At 40.0% G+C, this 25938-nt stretch overlaps 1 protein-coding gene across 2 annotated transcripts in view; it reads right to left on the bottom strand.

Moving 5' to 3' along the window:
• Positions 1 to 25938, bottom strand: part of MED13L (mediator complex subunit 13L) — a 207118-nt gene that overhangs the window by 172294 nt on the left and 8886 nt on the right. For both annotated transcript variants that reach the window (XM_067307411.1, XM_067307412.1), the window contains exon 2: positions 13897 to 14134. In XM_067307411.1, coding sequence (XP_067163512.1) covers positions 13897 to 14134 — 238 coding nt within the window. The remainder of the gene's footprint in view (positions 1 to 13896; positions 14135 to 25938) is intronic.

Genomic DNA, 25938 nt, shown 5'->3' with positions numbered 1-25938 from the left:
GGAATGTGCCTAAAGGCAGGAGGTCTACGGAGATAGCGACAGGCAAAGTTTTAGACTCCACTTGTTAAAATATGATTATCAGTTATTTGGGGGAGGCAGGGGGAAGGGCTTGCATCTACCGCAGCCCTCCCGCAGATTTTATATTTTTGCCAGTTTTCAGGTCAGGAATTCATTTCTAACTCCTGTTCAGTTCATTACGTTAATGGACAAGATGTGAACTGTACTCAGCTACTGGAGAGGGAATGAAAAAGTGAACAAGCACCTTTCCTAGAGGATAGCCAGCGCAGTCTTGCCAGCAGGTTTACTTTCAAAAAACAAGTAAAGTTAAAGAATTGTGAATACACACAGAGAGAAGAACTGAAAACTGAACTCATGGAGATTCCCATTCTATTCACAAATAGATAGTAATGCTATATATAATAAGCATATATTTCAAATAACAACAGGTAGAAATTCCACCGAGGTAGATCGTTATAGTTGTTCTTCCGATCAGTCAGCTAAGGAGAAGGTCACAAAAAGCAAAAATATTTGGGAAGTGGATCACCCGTCCATTGGCAAGTATGGCATTCAAACACCAAAAGTCTCCTTTTCTGAAGTATTATCTTCCAGTTAGATGATTAGTACATAATAATTTAAGCACTTACAGTTCAGAAGTTGCTAAAACATCAAATCAGCTGTATTTGAAGCTGAGTATCTGCCTGTGGCACAAAACGTAGGATGTCCTGTCCTAGACAGCTGCCAAGTAAATAAAGAGGATTGCTTGTGTGCAACATTTGTTCTCCAATTCTACACATTTCACGGCTTATCGAGATACTGTTGGGACAAGACCAGGCAGGAACTCAGACACCAAGAAGGGAAGAGTTAGGAATCTGAGGACCACAGTGTATTTCCTTTGAAACTAAGCAGCAACTGTCAGCCAGGCAAAACATTTTTCTTCCCACTTTACATTCTGTAACTGTAGTTTACAGCAAAAGAAATTAAAAAAGAAAACAGACTACAATTTGTTTCAGTTTAAAAAAAAAGGGGGGGGGGAAGAGGAGGAGTGTCAGTCAATCCTTCCAAACTGACAGGGAACCAGGCAGTAATTTTATGCGCATCCTGGACAGAGTTAGCTGTCCAAAACTGCCCACGCCAACAGATCACTTCTCCTAGGAGCTAAGTCTTTCCCGAATGAACCGAGAAACACACTGCTGTCTGAACAGCCAGCACAAAGAGCAAACCAGGAGACACAAGTATCACTCACAGATCTATCTCGCCTATTAAACCCTGAACAAGTTGTTTCCCAAATGGAAAGGCAAAAGGCAAGTGGAAGCTTCTTGTCTGGACTTCTTCTAGATAGAAGCTGTAGCTCTGAGTTTGTGCAGAGTCTACGACAGTTCACATCAGGGGAGCTGAAGGTGGAAGCTCCAGATACTGCCACAAGCAAGCAGACAAGAAGCAGCAAGGATGGCAAGATTACAACAGCCGGAGAGCACTTCATATTTTTAGTCTGCCCTAATAAATAGATTAACGCTTGAATCATCTCAATCCTTTCTCACATTGCTAAATTAGAACTTGATTCACTCCTGAAATATATCATTTCTACGTATACAGTAATATACTTAATACCCTGCAACCTACATAAAAAGATATGGTGCCCTACACGTAGCTTACAGTGACATTCAGTACGACACCCAGCACAGAGCTGAAACGGCAGCTAAGATTCGAAGATCACCAAGAAGAAAAGCAACATATGAAACAGTCTCCACAGCCCTCCGGTTTGTATCTCAACAGTATCAGTAATTCTTGATTGCTACTGTGCGAAATTAAGGGTCCTGAAAACTATTAAATACCTTTAGGAGAATTAATCTGAAGCTAGTTTCTCGCTAGGCACCTGAAGCATATATATTTGAAAAGAAAACCCTAAGTTCTCCTAATTTCTATTTATTTACTGACTGGCAATGATTTAAAGATGGATATTAGAACAAACCATAGTAACCAAAAGATCTAAGTACAGAAACTTGATGATGATCCTCACTAGCTGCAGACTTAAGAAACAAAGCTAACTAGATTAAGATCCTTTTCATCTAAATAAGATGTCTTACTGTGTGGGTATTTCATATTCTTCAAAATAATCATTTAAAGGTAACACTAGCGATGTGTTTGAATTGGTCTGCTTAAAATTGAGCTAAATTCCTTTTCCCCAAAGGTGGGAGCACAACAGACTCTTTGTTCTGAAGTGATTTTTAATATGAAAGAAGATACTAACCCTAATGCTAGCAAAAAAATCATTAAATCCAGCACTGAGTCTTGAAAATAAAATATTTTCTTTCAATAAGTGAGTTAAACCTCAGAGTAAACCTGTAAAATTTGAGACAGAGACATATTCCCCTTGATAAGCTGCTTTTCAAGGTGGCAGAATTCCCAGGCACATTCAAGAATACCACCGGGAAGAGCAGGATTTTCAGTTAAGCCTTTCCTTATTCTATCCCAATCCGACACAGTACAACATCACCTCTACTGCTTAAGCAGAGCAGAGAACATCATTCAAATACAGAAGCAGTATTTGCTTTATAATCACATGGCTTATTATCATATTATCAGAAATAGCATCCTTTTTACAGAAAAAAATACAAAAGAAAAAAAAGACGGAGGGGGAAAAAAATGCACCCCCCTTTATTTGCCTTAGAGAACAGATTCCAGAGAGTTTTGTTGACATATGTTGCAGAGCATTGCAGAGAATAAATTTTATTGAACTAAGAAGCAAGCAAGAGATTTCGCATCCATTTTGTCATTGGTCAACTGACACAACCCCATAAGACTACAAGTCCTCCCGTTTCCCCTGGGAACACAACAGTAATTTTCTTTCTTCCTGTCTTTTTAGAGAGCATTAAAGAATATGCATGAATTGCTTTGAGAATTTCAAGTGGGGGAAAAAAACAACAACACTGTATAACAACACCACTTTGAAGTTTCCCTTGGCTGTATTGCTTGTTGCGGAAAAGACAGAGCAACCAGAATGTTATGGAGCAAGTCAAATTATAAAAAGAAATGCTTTCACGAGAGTAAGTTTATTTCCCAATAAACGATCAAAAATGAACACTTTTGTACAGTTACATCGTCTGCATGTCGGTAACGCATGCAAACGGCCACAACGTTCCTTCAATAAGAAACGCTTGCAATAATTCTCCCATTTGCAAACCGCTGGCAAAAAAGTTACCTGGCTAAACAAAAAAACCCAAAGGAAACAGTTCATTCAGATTCTTCTTTAACTCTCGCAAGGAAGCTCTGCTACCTTCTGCCTTACCGTTACGTTCCCTACACTGGCAGCCCCGAGACTGCATTTGTTAAGCAGCCTACAGGTCCAAATGCCACCTCGCCACTCCACTACCACACAACGGATTTCCTAAGGAAGCGACCAGCCAAGAAACGCTGCTGTTAGCGGAGTCTTTGGTACCCTCCGGTGCAACCTCAAATTCTCACTACCTTGAAACCCAGTGCTCTGGCAGCAGCTGAGGAAGTAAAGACTCGTGACAGGTAATTCCTCTTCCTCGAGGAGGAGGAAGATGCTACGCAGCACACACCAGTCCACAGAATCCAAGGCCAGAAGGGCCCATCCCAACTACCAAATCTTGCTGAAGAGCCCGTACCCAGGGGTCCCAAGACACACGGCTTGACCGCTCTCAAACTCTTCCTAAAACCTACAATTTTGCCTACCACATTTACTGGCAAATTCTTCCAAAAATGTTGTTATTCTGATATAAAATCATTTATTAGCTTCGAAATTATCTTCAATTCCTAGAGGAGCTCTTGCCAAATGCAGACAAGTCCCCCACTGCCAAAATTCTCCTCCACGTAGAAATGCCCACATGCAGTAATAAGCTCAGCCTTATCTCAGTTCCTTAAAATTCACAAGGCGACAGCTGTTTTCAGACTCTGCATCATCCAAATTTCCGCACTGGTGACTGTAGCTACCAGGACCGCATGCAATAAACTAGTGGCATTTTTACTAATCCATGTACACAGGCACAAAAGCATCTATGTCAACTTGAAACTCTTTTTAAATTCACTAGGAGATTACATCAGCTTTTTCACAAAGGCATTGCCCTTGTACCCTTGTGACTCACGTCAAGGCAGTTATCTACAGTGCTCCTTAAGACCTTCGCCAATGTTTTATTTTCCACCAGTAAAACAGGATAAATTCCCAACAGTATTTTCAACAGTATAAATGTATAACATGCATTTTTTAATTTCCAGATAAAATACAGCATGGTCATATGAAGGTAGAATTGTGAACGCTTAGCCACATCTGTTACTCTGGAACGACAGTCTGGACTGTTTTGTTTTTACTGCTCCAGCCAACTTTGTGCTTTCTGCAGAATTTATGAAAATCCTGCCTGTCCAGACCTCAGTCTTGAATACCAAAACTCCTCAGAAAGTACATTTGGAGATCAGTAAGCCTGTTCCTAATCCCATCAACTATGGGCTTTTCTAATTCCATAAAGAAAAACCTACAAGATAGCATCAGGTTTTTTCTCCTAATGCAGTCAATCACTCTCTACCTAGTTCTCTGCCCATATCTTTTCACTCCATCAACTAATTTCAGCAAAATTTGGCAAAGGAACAGCACTGCCAAAGTAAAGCAAGTTCCTATGAATTTTGTTAAAGTGGTCAGTGGCTGCACAGGTTAGAGACACAACCAGCTTGACAGGAGACTGCAGCAAGAGCTCACGTCTTATGAAAGCGAGTCCAAAGTCTTTCCAACAGCCCCAGAGCAAGGAAAGCTTCGTTCAGAGCTTCTGGCTCGGCGTGCTGCCGTCCTCACAGCAGTACATTCTACTGCCTCTGTTGATCAGCTAGCACCTCCGCCTAGGGACGGACGCCAGCCACTTCCATCACCGAAGGAAAGGCAAGAGCCTGCACACAAGCGCTTGTCAGGCTTCCTCACCAGTCAGCCCAGACGCACAGTGTGCATCTCTCCCCAGTTAGCGGCTGGTTTACATGGGAGGAAGCTGGAAGAGATTCAGTCCTCTCACCAGCTACCTATCAACAGGGTCGTTCTCACACCCCCTAAACAAATCGTCTCTCACACACCCCCTGGCAACACTGTGCAAGTATCAGTGATGAGTTACCCGTATCATTTTATTGCCCCGTCACTCATTCTCATAAACGTCTTTCTATAACTCAAGGGTAGGAATGCAGATTTAGCTACCCCGATTAATACTTTATTATTTCTTCTCCCCTTCTTTTTCCAGATTATTTATGAAAAATTTCAAAGGCACAAGTTCCCATACAGATGTTCCAAGGACTCTACTGAACCTCTCCTCACTGTGGAAATTATTTTATTCTTTAAAATATATATGGTTTCCATTAATTTGCCAGAGAGGGAAGAGAAATGTCTTTTCTGCAACTACATAAAGTCTTCCTGAAGCCCTGTTTAGAAACTGCCAAATCTGCCATCTTCCATTCCTTGTTCAAAGACCAAGTTTATCCATATATACTCATTACTACAGTAATTTTGCACTTAAATTTCTCCAGAAGTTTGAGATGCTAACTTGGCCTGCTAGCTCTGATTATATTTTTGCTATTTACCTACCAATTTATTGTACAAATCCGTATCATTTCTGTTTAACCCTTGTCCCACAGACCATTCCAAAGCACAAGTGTTCGTGGATTTTCTGATAATTCAGGAAAAGACTGGCAAATACCGTGCAAGGAGAGAACGGAAAGAAGCACCATGAAGATCGTTCAGTGAGAATGGCTATTGCCAGACCACGGCCTTTTCATCTGGAGGCAGGTACCTCAAACTGCAGTAACGGGGCATCGAGGGGAACACTTGAGTCTAATTGTGCTGTAACACGGCAGAACGAGCAATGTTCTCATTCCACGTCAAAATTATGGGTGCTAAAAGAGAGGCAGAAGCCAACGAAGCTACTTGAGGGCAGCAACACTCCCAACCTAGTCGTGAGCTGTAAGAGAAACTGAAAGAGGTGGATGGTCTTAGACCAACCCGCACCTGAACCAAGAGAAAAGAATTCAAAGACAATAGATGCGCGTTTGTATGACTAAAGGGATCGCGATGGTAAATTTTCTGATATCTGACAAACTCAGCCCAGGCAGCTTTATTACAAGTTATGCATACACTGCTTTTCTGAAAATGAAAGAGTTCAAAGCATGGTTTAGATCAACAAGAACGCTAAGAACATCTCAGCAGTGTGCCTTCCCTCTAGTACATGATTTTCCTTCCAATTATTTAGGTCTCAAAAATAATTTAATATGCTTTTTCCCTGGACGTTCAAGTTCTAGCTGCCATTAGAGGAATGATTGCAACACATGTTTTCTTATGGGAAGCTAATTTTTAAACCAACAGCAAAACTCCACCTGCTTCTCTTCCCATTTAAGCCCACAACGCTCATGGGCGAGGAGCAAAGGTAAGAATTCCATCTCATTCTCAAGTTACTTTATGTACTACAGCTCAACAGTGTTGCACTTTGTTCCTCCCCTTAATTTTATGCAAGAATATTTTTTGTCTGTAGATGTACGTCACGCTGTTTTGGAAATTATCTATTCTAAACCCAGCATGCCCTGTACTTTCAAATAAACATTAGGAAACCTTCATCCTCAGTGTACTATAGTGCCTCCCAAATTTCACAGCTGACACTGATATCTTGCACCATAGATCAAATCTGATTAAAAAAATGGCATATGAACATGTTTCTAGGTATGCAGTGTACTTGTAATACAGATTACTGGCAAATCCTTGGATAAGACAGTGCACATGTATAATTAAGTCTACTTAATTAAGTCTTCTTAAAATGAAACAAGTCTCACCAGTTCAGGAACAAGAATCTTTTGTATAAAGATTTATAACCTTTACTAGGAATGCTAAAATAAAGGAAATAACTGTTATAAAGTGGAAAACATGTCCCTCTAAAGAGAGGCTATGGATTCACTTGACAAGAGTCATGTTTCTATGTTTTCCGTTTGCAACACAGTATCATGCATATTCCACTAGAGGTTCATTAATTGTTCTATAGATTGCACTAACAGAACACCATCATATATATACATTTGAAGGTAGCACTTCATCTATGTTTAAAGATGAGATTTACCATTACGGCTCATCCTGTGCTCTCAAGATTACTCAGTACATGAAAATACAAACATCAGTAATGAGATCTATTAATGCAGATTTCATTTCAAGCTAACTTAGATTTACTTCACACAGTTAAGCAAGTTCATTTCACTGGAAAAAAGATCCCCTGAAGCAAAAAACATCAACTACTGTGGATGATATTGCCCAACACATCACTAAAAAATAAATTCTACTGATTGGATTTTTTCGTTTTCCCCCTCAAGCAGCACTTTTAAAAATACAATCTTTTAATGATTGTTTAATTTTCATATAACTAGAATATAAATCCTTTACATACCGCTTTGCTGCAGCTGCAGTATAATGCCTCATTTTTCATGGAAAAAACCTAATTACATGGTTCACCGAGTTGCCTGTGGTAACGCATCAATTTTATTTACATTCAAAAAGTTGGACTTCAGTTTGGTCTCACCACTTGGAGTTAATTCCAAGCACATTCTATACAATAGTTCTCTCCGATCCATTAGCAATACCTCACTCCAGCTTCTACTTGAAGGGGATTCTGAGCTAGTATAATCTTGCTTCGGATTGCCAACCATTTCTGTGCATTACTTACCGAATTCGTAACACCAATTCTGTTCCTTCCCTGGAAGTATACTGTTAGCTATTGAGTCTAGTCTTACTGAAACAGCTCTGCAAAAGAATCATTAAACAGTCGCTACACAATGGCGCTACTACTGTTTTGCAATAAACGCTAATTCATTTTTTCACAAAAACACAGCAGAAAAACAATAACTATTGTGTAGCCAATAAAACTTAAGGATTGACTACTCAAACTTTCAACTATTTCAATTGAACTAAGTTTACAATCTGAAAGCAGGAAGGTTAGTGAAGAAAAAAAGTATGGCATTTAACAGAGAATCTACAGTCTCTACCTTCTGCCATCGGTATCATCTCTTCAAACTATTTTCAGACGGTAACTGCAGTTAACAGTGAAACCTCCAAATTCTCAAATATGAAAAGATTTTTTTCCCCTAAGAACAGAGGGGGAGAGAGAGACAGACAGAGAAACCATCTTATACACGGCCCTTAAGTAGAGTTCAAATTTTTTTTCCATTACATATGGGAATGAAATACCGCAGACTGCACAAGGGGTAAAATACAGTATGTTAGAATGGTACATCATTGACCGGACTCGACACTGAATTCATGAATTCCATATGCATTCATTTGATATTACTCCCAACACTGAGATTCACTGCTAACGTTGAGAGAAAAAGCAGTGAAGTATGATATGAAAAATTAAAGGCAATCTGATTTAATATGTCTCCTAAAAAAAGGTTATTTTGTCTAAAATAAATCTTTGTTGGCAATCACTGGACATCAATTAACAATGTCAAATATAAGGGTCACAGACTAATTCTGCAAGCTTAGTATGAATCCAGTTTTAGATCTCTTTCTCTGAAAGAACTTAAAAGTTTTAATTTGTTTTCGTGTCTTTGGAAATAATCTATGCTACGCAATTAAGAAAATGTAAATGACTTATCTAATTGAAAATAATCAGCCCAGAGACAGATTTTTCAATAACTTAATATTCCCGGAAAGCATTCTGTCATATGAACCTACTCGTTAATGCCATTCTCAAGACCTGGCAATTAACCATTTCCAAATTTAACTTCGAATCATTAATAAGTGGTACTCAGCTGTCTGGTACTGGTAGCTTCTTTTTAAAGAGAAAGCCTTCAAAAATAGTTCCCTTTCAGCTCACGTGAAATTCCCTGTATTCCTTGTTCAGAAACTGCTTTCCCATATATTACCTGCTCTCATTCTGAGCGCTACCGTGCATGATAATAGTTATAAGCTATATCTATTCTAGAGCTACACTAAAGAAAAGGCTTAATATTATTATTAATTGTCTTAACATTGCATGCTTGTATTCATAAGCTTCTAAAGAATGAAAGATTTAAGAGTGCTTTCATTAAAACCAATATTAATTTGTATACTCAATCCACAGGAAGGAGTGTTTATCCTTGATTTTAATCATTGCTGCACATACTTAAACATATATTTGGACAGACAGGAACATCATCTCATTCAATAATTAACATATATTCTTAGCTGCTGCGTGGTGATATATTTCGTAACTCCCAGAAGAGTCTTCCCAATTGCTTACAACTACAGTAAATCAAACACTAAGGGCTGCAGAGTACCCTGAAAAGGCCTTAAATAGACTATTTCCGCTTGAAATGGAAAGTAACGGAGACTTCACAGAAAACACGTAACATCAGCAGAATTCAAAAAAATTAGAAAAATCAAAATTCCCATTTTCTTCTTAAAATACCTGATGAATATTGAAAAGCACCATCCATTTAAGTCTTAGGTATGTTAGGTAAATGTTTAAGCTATGCATGCTCACTGGCAAAATAGCGGACGGGTGTCTGGGGTTTCTCACTGATGCCCCAAGCTCCTCATTTTGGTTTGTTTTCTCGGGACAGCTTCATAGAGGAATACCCATGCCGGCATTCCCAAACACCTACCCCGATCAAAAGGTGATTTCAGGTAAACAAGCTATTAGGAACGGCATCTTTGTATCAAATGCCCACAGTCTTAGTTACTTGTTTTCAAGATGCTGTCTAATGTTTTGACCAACTGGAGCTGGTCTCCAGGGTCATGTTTAGTCACTAAGACTATATATAATTTTCAGTAGCTCTGCACATCATAGTCCCTGATAACTTCAGGTAATTCAAGAATTCTGTCTTGCATTCACAGATGCAAGAGACAAGGCTGAATGTATCCATAAACTCAAGATGCAGATTTCAATTTTGGAGATGAAAAGAGGTGTTTAAAACGTCAGCCATGAGCATCGCCTGCTTACAAACTAAAGTGGAATGGTCAGAGTTAAAAACAAACAATAACAAAAAAAACACACAGACCAAACCCACACACATCCTGCTAGAGCAAGGCATAACTTCTCAGTGGTGCTCCACTAAAAACCACTCGGTGCTATTTAGTCTCCAAATGCAAACCAGAGCACTGCAACTTGCAAATCTACAACTTTCCTATCAAAAACAACCCACCTCCAGCAAGACAAAATCTTCCCCCCACTCTATTTATTCAGTAAATTGCACAAAATTACTTTTATGGTAAAAATGTGCAACAGCTGTAACACGTGTCAAAGTGCAAAACCTTCAGGCAGTAACATCATTAAATGGCATTTGCCCTCCGGAAAACAGCACTTTCACAAATCGAAACGGTTCAAACTCCTTCAAACTTGTAAAATCACTCAAATATCTCCTCCACTTACTGATCCCACACCCATTAGCTTTTCACTTCAGACAGACTAAAGAAAGGTTTTCAATCTTCTTTCTTCAAATTTAAAGTCCAGGTATATAGCGGACAAAACCAAACCCAGAACAGAGCAGCTGAGGCTGGCAGGGAGAGGGAGCGGAGGCGTCCGTGCAAGACCCACACCTACAAAAACTATCCAACTCACAGCTGTCTAACTAACCTGGCTACTTAACTAACCCATAGCTCTTTTGCGAATAATTGTTTTTATTTTATCTCCCATGACAGCATTTAATTGTCTACACAGTTTTGGAAAGCTGCTGCATAAACAATTGTTCAGTGGCTCCTATTTAGAACTGCTAAGTTGTTTCGCGTATGACTATTTGAAAATACTTATTTTATTAAGGTCAGCTTGTTGTTTGCAAATTTATCTAGAGTACCTCTGGAGTGTTATAAAACTAAGGCAACCCACATAGGTTAAACAAATGAGAATTCTAGAATGGGACTTTCAAGACACACGCTTAAAAGTTTAGCATATCAACTAAGCACTCAACGTCATATAAAATTATTTAAGTGCATGACTATTATTCAGAGAAATCAATAATTCTAATTTAGATCTGAATGAATAAGAGAGACAAAGACGTAAATTAAAGCGACCGCTAAATTTTTATTACCCTAACAGAACTGTCACATACTTCAGATGTCTGGGACTTGTTCTTCTAAATGTGTGGGTACAAAGAGAAAAAGCAAAGCGGTGGTCAGTGAACTAACAAGTTACTGACCACAGGGACACCCGCCCACATGAAAGTGATTCTAAGCCAATACTGTTTATTTCGTGACCAGATTATACTAAAACAAAACAAAGAACAAAAACAAAAACCCCACCACACTGTGCTATTGCAGCTCAGCTGACAGGCAGGTAAATTGCTACGCTTCAATAACTTATTTTGTTTGTATTCTCATATACAAAATTCTTTATATTTTCAAGCGCATGCAAATTTATGAATAATTTCAACTTTCAGATATTTCAGTTTTGTGGTCTGCTTATACGATAAAAAGCAAAATAACCTTAATATGTTTTTTATGACGATGCTGGAGGAAAAAAAGGGGGAGGGCACAAAACCACAAACCATGTCCTTTGACATTTTTCGAGGAATCAGTTATATAAATGCCTCATTCTGGCAGAATTTAGCATTCAATATTTTTTTACTAAGGAAATCCGAACTCTTCAAAAGGATTGAAGAGCGCAAGACAGCCCTAGCAGCAGTAGAATTTATAACGTTTTTACGATTTACATCGCTTTGAATGATAATCTGATAAGTCAATACAGCAGTTGCAACGTGCTTTTAATATGCCACAAGTAAAACAAGCATTATCTGATTTACGCACGTTACAAAGAGACTTGCACAACTTGCAGTGGGAGGGAGCAAGAAGGGAGACGACTGCCCAGATTCCTGGAGCATCCTGCCAGTTCGCAGGAGCTTATTTCCACCTCCTTTCAGCTACCAGGCACTTCATTCCCTAATGAATCACGCGCAGTCCTCCCTTCTCCATCCTCACCTTCACGCCTCTTCGCGTCTTTCTGCACAACCCTTTTGTTTCAGGCATTATTTTGCTTCAATCTGGGAGAACGTTTCAAGTAAAGATCGCTCAAAACCACAGTGCTGCTGTGCAAGAGTAGACGTATTTTTCAGTAGCGCTCGAAGCAGCGTGTGAAACGCGCCAAGCTCAGGCTCTTTGCATCGATATCGTACTGCTGCTGTTGACGCTTTCAAAACAGTGCTTGGGGCAGACAATTTCCAGGTTTAATCCCACTGAAAAATTAGTGCGCTGAAGGCTCCAGCCTGGATACTTCACAAAATTTTGGACCAGGCCAGAATATTATTAATCCTGCGCCAAAGTCATGCTATTCTTTATTTGCTATATTCTGTCCCATACTATACCCAAGCAGGTTCAGCTTTTCATACATTAAATGTTTCAATATATGATTGTTTCCGGAAGTAGCATTATAGGATTGTAACCGAATATTAGATATCAACAACCTACTTCAATTTACAACATAAACAGAAGCTACAATCTGCAACGCCCTAATAAAAAGACACTTAAGTCCCATATACTGCATTTGAAATATTAAATAAGCAATATTTCACAAAGAGAAAAGCATATATTATTAAAGCTGTGCTGGGTTAGTAGAAATATTACCCATGCCTTCATTCAAAACAGGTGCCTCATAAAAAATTAACATCGGTGGAATGGCTTGGTGCAGCACTTCTGATCTCTCTCTTTAATTATACATGATCACATAGCTACCTGCGTGCAAGACGCCCGAAGATACACAGAAAGCGTTTCATCTCTGTGATTTCATAGGTTATATTACCAAATAAACAATCTGGCATTCATGAAAATATGAAAATTTGTAAGGGTCTGAAGATAGGTGATTAGAAAAGGATAATGAATAAGGAAACAAATGTACTGTAGGCCAGACCCAAAACAGCAGGGGGGTCGGGGCAGGGAGGACGATGAGATACGGGACAGTTATGCACGCTGGACAAATACAATATGATACGTATTTCAAATGGCATAAAAAAATTTTTATCACCCAGCAACCAGAAGGTACTAAAGGCTACCACACCAAAAATTTATTACAAAACCCAAGAAACTGATCCTTGATGCTGTTAACCTTATTCTGTTTTTGTTTGTTTGTTTAATTCCAGGATTGGTGAACTTTTGTTGTTGCTCTCCCAGACAAGAGAGGTAAAATAGAAGTAAGTATTTAAGCAGTCTGGTAAAATACAGTTTAAAAGTTAAAGTTCTCAGGCAAGCTAGGTCTCCTCATAGCAACAGTGCAACATCAAAAAGCAATGTTCATATAGAGGATGTAGTGAAAAACAATAAGGATCACATCAAGTGAAGTTGATTTTGTTCAGTCATTTTAAGGATACATACTGCAGAGACACTGAGAACAACCCAGCTGCAGTAAGAGTACAACCATGTAAAGTTATCGTTGGCACCTTCGCCCTACCTCTCCCTTTCCTCCCTTTTGTTTATCGTACTCACTTGTCACATCTCATCTCTATTGAGGCTCAAATCCTGCAGCAAGACCAACGTGGCAGATTTTGACCTTGCAGAACACAGCTGATGGAGCCATGCTGCCATGGATTTAAGTTGGCTTTATAGGACAGGTGTTTTTATTCTATCAACTATTGTCTTACACCAGATTTTTTTTTAATCCTTTGAACGAGCATTTACTCTAATTTTACTGTACATCTGAGATTTCACAAAAAAAATCTATGGAATGATCTTGGATAGGTCTCCCAAGCTCATTTCAATTTCTGCTTAGCAATTCATCTGCAAGTCACTGGCACCTGAAAAGCCAAATTTACAAGCTTTTTTTTTTTTTTTTTCTTTAGGTCTCAACATGCAAATTATAACAAAATCAAATGTGGAAGCAAGTTCCCCAAATCCCTTAATCACAGAGTCCTTTTTTCACTGGAGAAGGAAAAAAAAAAAAAAAGAAGAGAAGAAATAGAACAACTTACTGTGCAGTTCACGATGGATCACATCTACCAGATTTGGTTCATCTCCCCACCAGAATATCCATAGCTCCTTACAATCCGGTTTGACGTCACGACGCCACACACAAAGCAAATTGGCTTGCAAGCAGCGGATGAAGCTGAGCAGAATTGGATCATCCTGTGCTGGGGCTGAAATGATAGGGCCACAGTCCCCATGACCCTCAAAATTGTACCTACGCCATTTGATGCCGGTGAGTTCAGCCTAGAAAAGGAAAAAAAAAAAAGAACTAAATCACTTGATTTAAAAATTAAGTTACATTCCTAGGATTAGTTTGTTTCATTTTAGTTATTGATTTTAATTGACAGAATGCAACTTTAAGCAGCCAAAATTAAAGAAAAACAACAACAACAACAACAAAAACCACCCACTCCAATTCCTGTATTTTCTCCTTTATCCCTAAGGAGAAAGTAAAGTAATTTTAGAAACAGTATCAAGTAAGAACATGGCTTATCCGCTGCATTTAGGCTTTTCACCATAACCAGACTCATATCCAGCTGAGTCAACTACCTTTTCCAACCTTATTTTCTATCCTATGGTAGCATCCAACAGCTCAAAAAAGGAATAAGCCCTGGTCCCATGTGCTGGATAGTATTCAACTTGGTTCAGTGTCTGCCCAGAAAGTTCACAACTTAAAAGTCACAAACACAAATTGTTCCAGGACAGGAGAAAATATGTGACCTCAGGAAAATGGCAGGAAAAACGGCTTCAGACTGTGATATTATAGGTTTACCACATGTGCTTTTTATTTTCATTTTTCTCAAATGAATAGAAGCATAAAAGGGGCAGCTGCCATTTACTTCTTGACCAGACAGAATTCTGTTATTAACCATCAAGGAAGAATAAAAAGACTAGGAAAACGGCTTCCCAGCCTTTGGGGGAGGATTTTCCTCTACGGAAGGGGGAACCTGAGGGAATGCAGGTGCTCGACTGCACAGCAGAGAAAATAAGCAATCGCCAGGGAGGAGAAGCTGAGACCCGGCAGCTGGAACCAGGTCAGCAGAGCAATGGCTCTAAGTTTTTTTCTTTTGTTTTTAAATAGCCAAGTCTCACGGCTGTCACAGTCCATCTCCTTTTGTCTCAGAAATTCCCAGATTGCTACTTTTTTTTTTTTTTTTAAATCTACTTCCATTACCCTGCCCATCACCCTCTTCCCCTCCCCCGTCTGCTGCCTGGTCCCCGCTTCTCCTCGGCTCCCAGCTTGTCCCCGTGACTGTTTCTGCTTCCTTCGTCCCTTCTACCTGCCGCCAGCCCCGGGCGCCTGCCCAGGGCACGAGTGGACGTACTCAAATGACTTTTAATCTAGCTAGCCTGGGTAATGTTATCAAAGACCACAGTGGTAAATATATACTCAGTGTCCACAACGGACTCGTGTTCTCGTTTCTAACCCATGCTACCACATTCCTACTGCTGTTATTACCTTCCCCACCGCATTTAAAGTATTCACACCTTCGCTTTGCTGCTCAGAAATAGCCGGTGTACTCGGCTCTAGTGTTCCTAGAGGAAAAGCCAGCTGGTCCACAGCAGTGAGCTGCAAAAACTCAAATACAGCATCTACACTGTTGACGAGAAAAGTCACTGTCGGAGAGAGGCGGAAAGACGGAACAGTGGAAAGACTAGTTGTAAAAATACGCTGGAAGCAAGAGAGCAGTAAATTAAGCTGTATTTAAACAATAAATCTTCCTTTCATTTCTGTGGACAGCAAGTATAGAGAATATGAACTATAAAAAGGGTCAAGTTCTACTCTTAAAATAAAATAAAATAAATTGGCTTACAAATCAAATATTCCTCCCATTTCAATCATCTGGACAAGGAAGTTTAACCTACTGGCCTTACACTACTCCTTCCAAAACCCATATTATATTTCATACACAGAAAGATCTCCCTCTTCAAGTCCACAAACTTACTTCGTTATCCCTCTTTAGAAACCTCCTTTGCTGCAAAAAAACAAAGTAGGCTGCTACTTGTTACAAGCTAGCTAGTTAACTGCCAGGAAGCTAAAGGTGACATTCATCATACCAATAATAGAGACAGAAAGATACTGGTATTTCTTTGATCTTATAAATATATCCTCTAAAACAGTTTCACCTTGTTCTGTCTGTACATTAGCTAGCACAGCAAGGTTCTGCTGCACGACTAGAGTTCCTGCAAATATGCCTCAAAAAACTACTTCCACCCAAAACTGTGCATACAGGAACATGGCAACTCTCCTTCACTGTGACGGGGAAACTCCAACAAAACACTCAACTGCAGTGAAACTGGTTTTATCTTTGGCACAGCCCTAAACAACCAGTCATCTTCATCTCCACACCACAGGAACAAAGCTTCCGTCCTGCATCCTGTTAGCGGGATACCAATACTGTGAAACTGCTGGAAGCACTGGAGTCTCCGTGCTGGAGACTATCTACAGCCAGCACTACTGCATTTGCACTCGGACAGAAATGATGCTCGTCCATTCAAAGTGTTGGGGAAGCAAAGAATGCCAGATTGAGAAGGACACTCAAGACCGACACAGAGATGCATAGTATATATGCCACGCTCCTGACACAAAAAGAGCAGAAGGAGGAGGAGAAAGGGAAGGACAGATATTACTTTTCACAGCAGGGTGTTGGGTAGTGCTGGAATACCTTGCCCATTACATAATACTCGGTGAGAAAGTACTTACATATGCTTCTCCTAAGCATCCATGAAATCTGTTCTATAGGGATCTCTAGCTACAGTTTAGAAAAGGAACATGTATTCTGTAATAGTGTAATGAGTATGACTACAAATCACAAAACACCAAAGATAAGGTATCATTAGCCAGCATAAGCAACATGAGAAGAAACAGTGTTAAGTGTTTACATGTCATAATCCACTAGGAACATATAATAAACTTGGAAGACCAAAAAAAAGAAAAGAAAAAGGTTACGTGATAGTACCACTCACCTGACCAACACAGCAATAGCTAGACATCAGCTGTCTGAAGCACCAACACAGACTAACTTTTACTCTGAAATAGTTACCTGCTGCCACTCTCTACGGATAAGCTCTTCCAGCTTTCTGGTAGCTCAGAGGTATCAACCCATAGCATTCCATCCACATTACAGATGAAACACAGTCAAGAAAAGCATACAGAAACCATCAGATCTGGATCCAGTTTAAATTTACTCTAACAAACTTGCTGGTCTAATTCTACAGGCTGTGAAGAATGACTAATACTAGGGCTAACTGGGAACACTAGTGACCACCCACATAGAAAATGCCTCCTACGAAGAACGGGTGAGCGCTGGGGGGTTGGGACTTCATAGCTGCAGAAAATACCACCTCACACACTGTTTCCTGGTCAAAATGGCAGAGTTGTCGCTTCATTGCATTTATTTGGATATGCCCATTTCTGCTTAAAGCTTTAATAGGTAGGCATAAATAGTAAGCCCTCAGAACTTCTAGATTTTGCCACATATTAATTAAAACTGGTTGAGCAAATTCAAAAGAAGATCTGAATCCAGAAGTACCCAGACAGCTTGCACTGGACACGTGAACAAGAACACCTGCAAACACTCTGTGCTGCTACAAGGTTTTGCGGCAAATTCCTAATGTACTATCAGGAGAATACCTGCACCCACACCAAGGTTTTCTATTGCTCCATTAAAAACCAAAAACAAACAAACAAAAAAACCCCGCTAATTCTAGAAGTCCTCAATTTGAAGCAGGGTTTTACAAACAAGGCAACCAATGGCCTGTGGTTCAGGCGACTGTATTAAAAAACTCAGGGTGGTTTCATTCACACTGAATCGGCACTAAATACCAAAATGGCAGCTTCTTCCTCATCCCCAACTGCGCATTTGCATCTCCCCGTCTGGCATCAGATCTAGTGAGCCTGCAACCACCCGGGTGAATGAACCAGTTCATCAGCTGAACCAGGGTGGGAGGGGGAGACAGCCGAGAGGGGCAGCGGAGCAGGATCTCCCCTTTCACTGACAGCTCCGATCAGATAAAACAGACCACTAAACTGCACACACGGACCGTTGTTCAGCGTACGCCTCGGAGCGGCACAAGCAAGCACTGCTACCAAACGCAATCCTGGCCTGGCCTGCCTCGGTCACCCGTTCCCAGCCTTGGAACCGCCTCCGCTTCATGGCACTGCTGCCGTATGCACAGACTCACAGTGAGGTCATCTGACTAAAAATCATGAGCATTTTAGTAAGCAATTTTTCTCTCTACTCAGATCTGTCCCAAAACCTGCTTCATTAAATACCCACAGAAATATTTGCACCAGTAAGCCAGAGGACAGTGAAGCTGGCCGGGGAGGGTAGAGCTGCTTCTTGGAGCGGGACTGCTGGTTTCAAGCAGCCTGAAGTACTCACAAAGCCTAAGCACTGCTTTTTGCACACAGCTGAGTAGAAACGAACACCGAATAAAGCAAGAGCCTTGCCAGGTGATGTAATCTGTTGTGTTCCTTGCATCTTTTCCCACATGCTTCGTATTGGCTTATTGTGGTTGCTACAATGTACTAACACCACTAAAAGGCATAACAAAGGATGAACTTAATACTTACAGCTAACACACACTGTTAGTAAATCACGCATTACACAAGAGGCTTTGGGATTTGGTTTATAAAGGAACATATGCTTGAGGAGTGCGCTGTGAAGGGTTCAACTTCCCAGGCAAAAAACAATTTTTTTCCCTCTTTTTTAAACTCAGGTAACTGGCAGCAGACACAGAGTAAGGTATTTATAAGAAGCCTGTTCTAAATGCACTGGATCAAGCCTAAGCAGGAACAAAATAAAAACAAAACATAACAAAAACCCACCACCACACACACACACCCCACAAACCTCCAGGACTAACATAACACCCATGTTTTCTGACAAGATTCTGCAGTAAAATTCCTCAAGACACTAACAGATCCGTTCCTGACATAACCGAAACCTGCTGTCAGTGTGCAAGAGTTCACACCTAAAATTCCATTTAGACATCCGAATGCACTCAAAACATACCCAAGAAACAGGTACTAATGAAAACATAGTCATGCCAACACATCCATCCAGAAACACGGCCAGAGAAAGAACAGCATGGACAGCCCTTTGAAGAGGAATGCGAACCCAGGTTTCCTTCCTCCGAGGTGACTATCTGAACCGTTACACTCGCTGGGGTGAAACGGCCACAAAAGAATGAGCTAAGAGTATTCAGCCCCCTGGTATCTCCCGTATACAAGCAAGCAGAAGGGGGAGAGGAAGCAAGTGAACAGTTACAACTCTTACAACCACTAGTCTGCTGCCTTAAATACAGACACCACCTTCCCTTCTATCTGCAACCGCTGTGGGCCCTAGCCATTTTGACGACTGGACAGAGTTTAGAGCTGTAAATCCCCAGCAGACATAAAAACCGAAGCTGTCGTGTCCCCCCCCTGCCACCCCAGCTTAAATCAGAATACTAGGCAGGCGGGAAGGGTCTTTTGCAGCTCTCCTAAAACTCCATTCAGATTGGCAGAGTTTAGGCTGCTAAAAGTCACAATTCCCCAGTAACATTTCACACAACCCAACTTGGTTCTGGCTCGCTACCAGCAACCCTGAAGATTTAATTAGTGCTGCCTAGCCACGGTGACTGTTTTCCTCTTCCGCAGTCCTCACAGATGGAACACAAACAGAACAGATCTTCCACCTCCTCCTTTTTGCTCAGCTCTGTGAAATGCTCCTTGGACTACATGTGGTACAGGAAATCCGGAGACCAACTCTAAAGTGACTTCTCCAGAAGAGAGTCCCTTGAAGAGATGATATGAGAATGCAAATACAGCAGAACATCTGGAGTTTGAGAAATATTTATGCTTGGCCATACTGAGTGGAAAGCAGAGTGATTTCTGCATAACTGTACTTCTCTATGCAATTTTAGTCCTTGTCTTTAATGTAATCAAATATTATTTCTCTTGCTTCGCACAGTATGGAAGGATGGGAAAAGCCAAGGAGGATCCAGGCCCTGGAGTGTGGAAAATCAGCTTACCTCTACAAAAGAAGGATGTACAGAAGAGGAGGCAAAGATCTACAGAAAAAGCTTGGAGGGCCTTGTGAGCAAAAGAACTAGACATCACCATGGCACTCAGCTCCAAGCCTCTCTTTCTTGAAGGCTTGCAACATGACAGAGTCATTTTATCCTTCTCAGTTCTCCTACCCAGGGGAAAAAAAAAAAAAGTATAAAAATACTTAGCATCCTTTTGGACAGGAAACTGGTACTCAAAAAAATTCAGTCTTCATAGTGCTTCAAACATAAGTTTCTCTAAAGATAAGCAAATAATGCAAGAAATCATCATTGTTAAGTCATGTACTTGTAAAAGCAGGTTTCAATTAACTGAGGGGAAGATAAAAATTAATGAGCTATCTATAGCACACCATCTTTAAATGATGACAGACTTCTCTCACAAAGTAGCTAGGAAAGCATTCACTACTGTTTATAACAACTCATGCAGTTACAAACACCAATCAAAAACAATTAATGGAACCCAGTAAGCTTCATATTCTGTGAAAAATTCAGACAGCATGCAAAAACCAGAATGGGTTGTGCACTGTAGGAAGATAAAGAGGAATATTGGACAGCAGCCCCTTCACTCAGGGTCTATCCAAAATATAAACGATACAACAGTCATGTGAAAAACGTATTATATAATTGTATGATTACAGACCACATTGTATGCCCTTCACACAAGGGAAATATATTAAGTTGTTCAGGGTACCTTAAAATTCTCTATTTTCTAGCCTCTGAAGTTAGGTGCGATCTAAAAAAACTGCTCTAATTTTTGTTTGAGTCTGTGTAGAGAACAGGAGTTGCTAAGTATCTTTAGTCTTGAATTTACTCTTCAAAATTTGAACGCATATATGTATTTGCCAATTTTACTGAGTCTGATCTTGGGGATCTTCACTCAAGTAGTTATTCTGAAGCCACTAGAGACTCATACTAGGGACTACTTACACGAGTAAAGATCTGCCTAAGAAAGCCCTCAGTTCATAGTCCAAGAATTTAAACCGTAGTTAAAGGTGTCATGGGAATTACACCACCATTTTAATTAAATGCTATAAGATCTTGCAGACAGATTCAAGATTAGCACCATCTGTTTTGGTTACAGTGTTCTATTGCACTACATCATCCTCGCAGAGCAACAAAATATCATTTCACACATCTACTCAAGCAATTTAAATACCAGATAAAATTTATGTGATCTTGACACACCTCACTAAAAGAAGGACAAAAGGATGGACAGACAGAAAGACTGAAAAATACCCTGCAAAAATGTGTGCTTATGAGGAAGGGGGAAAACACCACCGGACACTGAACAAGAACTCTTGTCCCCAAACCCACTAAAATAAATTATTTAGTAACATCAGCCTAAGTCTCTGTCCAGTGAGCAGGAAGAACAAAGGCAAAAAAATATGAAAAATATACAAAGGAACAGAGGCAATAGCTTGACTAAAAACTATAGCTATGAAGCAAATTACTGCTTTCTACAATCACAGAAAGGTATCCTCTTGGATGGCACAACTTTGCACAGTAAGACTGAAGCACCACCAAGCAGCTGCACGCAGCTTCCCTCTCCTGCCTTTTATTCCTGGGTCTACAACTGTTCCAATTTATAAAAAATAAAAACAATCATCCTCAACCATCTGAAGTCTCCTGAAATCAGACCATTTACTAGATAAGAGAACGGTTTGTGTCCCTTTCCCCCAGCACTTGTCCCTTCTGCCCCCTTAGAAAGGGAGGAACCAGAGAGCAATGAAGAAAGGTCATACCATAAAATGAACTAGCTCTATCTTAAGTTCAAAATGACATTTCTGTTAAGCAAAAGCGACTGGGATAAAAGCATTAAAATAACTGCATAATTCAAGTTCTGTATCAAACTGTTTTTTATATTTTGATTTTTGATTGAACAAGAAAAAAATATATCCAAGCACACATTTGAAAAATCCAACACTGAAACGGCCCTCGCACAGCCAACAGAAAAACTGCGTTATGCTTAACGCTTCAAACAGCCGAATAGTCAGCTGAGCTGAATATCATCCGTCTTAATAAAATTCTTAATATGCAACTGATCAACAGCAGAATGACCCATTCGACTTTATTCCTCCCCTTATTGAAGCACGCTGCTAAGTGTCTACAAAGAGGACAGAGGGCAGCCACTAACAACCACTTTAGAAAGATGGATGGAAAAAACTATTTTGTTGCTCATTTGTTCTTGGTGGCTCCAGAACCCGAGCACACCACCGTGCACTGCAACAGTGCACCTGCAACTACGTCCTGCCGGATAAAGCTCTTTGCTCCAGAACATGCTCCCCTCTTCCTTCGTACTCTCACCATCTAAATGATGAATTACCTAAATGCTACTATTTCAGAGCTGTGTATGACGAGCAACAGCGTGACGGCATCTGTATGTCACCTTTTATCTTATGGTGCTTTGGCAAGTCTCAGTGAAGAACTTGCCTATAACCAAGATACTATTATCAGAAGTCTTTCTAATGGAGTTCTGCACCTGGGAACTTCAGAAACATGACATCATGGTATCAAAGACCAGATCAACTAGAATAATTTAGTCTATGCATACCCATTATTAAGAGCCACAAAAAAAAAGTGACTTGTTAGTCTAAAAAATAAACACTAGTGACAGAAATGTGATTTTTATCCTTTCGTAGATGGAAATGCAGTTGTGTATGAGGTGCAGGAGGTAGCTAGGAAGATTAGTGGCTTGTTTAACAAAACACAGTCAGACTAGTCTCATAAGGAATTTAAGATGGCAACTAAGTACCATCTTTCCCAGTGGATAATATAAAAGGGCTCCAGCATTAATGTTCTAGTTTCCGTAGTTCTGGCAGATGTAGAAGTTTTGAGTGGTAAGCATAAAGGAAAGAGTAATCTAACATGAGGGTCCAAATTGCTGATATGTATCCCAAGAGTCACAGAATCTTAGGATTAAAAATTAAAATGAAAGAAAATGCAGCAGAAAGAAGTAGGATGAGCACACATTGACCTACTGAAAGAGAAATATTCAGTATCTTTCTGGAGCCCAATAGCTCAGACAGCTGTAATCCAGATGCACTGCACAGCAGACTTGCACTTCAGTGAGAAAGTGTGTGGAAATGGAAGACTTGATTGATAAAGTATATGTGGATTTCTAACAAGCACTTGAGAAGATCTCTTAAAGAAGCTAAATAACCACAGGCCAAGAGCCAAAGCACTGCTACAGGTAAATAACGGCTGGAGCAAGCCTCTAGGTCACCTCCTAAATGCGAAAAGTGATGTGATATAGAATACTTCCATCTAAAATGTATCAGTTATTAAATTAATAAGTACCAACACTACTTATCATTAAATCCAGCAGGCCAAGGAACTACTGGCCTCCATTGAGACACGACGCTGGTTGAAGGACTTCCATTCCAGTCCAGCAAAACCATTCCTGTGCTACGCTATGGTATTTTATCAGGTACAGTACTGTCATCTTGAAATATCAGTCAAATAATGAGAAGCTGCTTTAAGGATCACCCTCAAAATAGCTCTCGGAACTGCCCTCCTGGAATCAGTACCAAAGTTCATCAGTAAAGCAGTAATAGCCATTCAGGACTAACTCCAGGAGCTCTTACAAGATTTCGCTATAAAATAAATAAATAAATAAATAAATAAATAAATAAAGGGAGAGAGAAAGAAAAAGCAAACAAAAGATTTGTTGAGAGCAGACCTTTGGGTCACATCAGTGTCTTTCTACTTCAGCAAGCTACTCCGGCTACCAAATCTTCAGTCACTTAACTGGTTCAGCAAAGCTCAGTACCTAGCGCACTGTTCCATACCGATGCCTGGCCTGTCAGGTCTCTTCCACTGTAAAGGCTGTAACCAAGTTCATCAGATAGAGACGTAAAAGGATAACAAGATAAGCATGGCTGGAGGCCAAAGGCCCATCACTTGAAAAGATGCTTTCAAGTCCGAAATATTTGAGATACAAAAACATAAGAAAATTGAGAGATGACAGCAAACATCTTCCGAGGTAGCCGTGTGATTGAGCAAGTGCACACACCTGTGCGGATTTCACACTAACGAGACTGCGCACCATTAAAGATGCACGAAGTAGGAGGTCGTCACGCTAGACTCTCACCCTCATGGATGGGGGGGGAACTCAGAGGCCAGTCTAAACAACAGAAGAGGTACTGAACAGGTAGGAATCTAGCTCCCGGGGACGCTGCTAGCTAAGACCTGTCTGTGTATACAGAGAACATATATATCCCATAAACTAAAGATGGACAAAAATATTTAAATATGGACAGTGGTGGTGTTTGCTTTGTTTGGGGTGTTTTTAAGAGGAAGAGGGGAAGGAATGGAACGAAATCAATACAGGTATGCCAGTGAAAGATATATCTGGAAGCAAAATGCCTTCTCCAAGACAACAGATAGAAAGAATATAATAAATTATTTTCATTTCAACAAACCCTAGGTTTAGGTAGTTATTCACCTGTAATTCAATTCCTATGACAGCTTTTAGAAATCTCCTTTTGTGTTTCTTGCACTTAAAACAAGACTTATGGCAACTTCTCCCTAATAATGTGATTTTTGAACTTCCACAGGCCAGGTTCTGGCCACTATTTTACTGAGCATATTAAAGGCACCCCACAGTTCCACAACACTCCAGAGGTGGGTGAATAACCAGGCCTGCAAGTTCTCTTCAAACAGGCAGAATCAGAACTAAGTAACTACCCATTTTCCAAATAATCCAAGATCCTCTCTTATAGAAAGGAAGCAGTCCAACACATGAAAAACAGATAAAAGACATGTCAACAACAGAGAGCTAAATTTTAAGCAAATTCACAATCAAATGAAGGAATTTTCTCTCCCCCCCCCCTTTTTTTTTTTAACTGAAGAAGGATGGAAACTTCAAACATCAAAGTCATATAATGAACTATCAAATGGTTCCCAAAACCAAGTGTTCTGACGTATGGGCAGAAGAAAAAAAAAAAAACACAAACAAAGAATAAGAGAGAAAATAAGAAAAGATCAGCGGCAGGGGGGAGGGAACAATCCAAGTAAATAAAATTTGGGATAGAGGGGTAAAAAACGCAGATCCTTTTCTTCCCTTACACAAGAAAAAAACTGTTTCTACGAGCTCAAAACTCGAACATTTTTGTATACCACATCTAAGCCGAATTACTTAGTGAATACCAAGAACAGTTCACACAGTCATTTTATGCATGTTTCCATCGCTGACCTGCAAAGCAAACCACGCTGTCTGCCCACATCAGCCCCTGGCGCAGATTCCTAGCTCCAAGCTACGATGGTAGTAACTGCATAGAAATACAATCAGACAGTGTTGGTTCTTTAGCATCAACATTGTCTTGAACGGTGACATCAAAGAAAGCTCAAATTGTTAGGCAGTCTGCCAAAACCCCTTAGCCCTCAAAAAAGAGACAGACAGAGAAAAAGAGAGTAAAAAAATAAAAACTAAAAAAAAAACCCACCACCACTTAAGAATTCTTTCATATGAATCTCTCTCAATAGAGAAAGAAGTAAATTAGTCCACTACATGACCAGTCGTATAGATTCATTTTGCCAGCCTTCTTACTATCATTCCTGCAAACACAAGAATCCAGTACCTCCTATCAGAAGGAAATTCAAGAACTCAACTCAAACTTTTATTCAAATACACACACATAAAATGAAATAACCAGAAACACTGGGCTACAAATGAAAGAAGCAAATGCAGAATAAGCTAATTTAACCAGTTAACCTACCCTGTCACCAAAGAAATTATTTGTTTGTATAAAAGTATTTGACATGGCCAATATACAAGATGTTCCTAGAATGGATTTCATAACTTGTCCAGAACTAGCTTTAAATTCAGTAACACACTGGACATATATGAGCTGAGACTCATTAAAAACTGACACCAAGAGACTGCAGACATACTAACCTAGATTTGAAAACTTCCTAATAATCCAGAGACTCCAATTAAAGAAAAGATCCATGGTTTTATATAGTCACAAAACAGCACATTCTTACATTTATGT

This window comes from Apteryx mantelli, chromosome 17, assembly GCF_036417845.1.
Source record: "Apteryx mantelli isolate bAptMan1 chromosome 17, bAptMan1.hap1, whole genome shotgun sequence".
NCBI lineage: Eukaryota > Metazoa > Chordata > Aves > Apterygiformes > Apterygidae > Apteryx > Apteryx mantelli.
The sequence above is the reverse complement of the archived record's forward strand: the minus strand, read 5'-3'. Positions and strand labels throughout refer to the sequence as shown.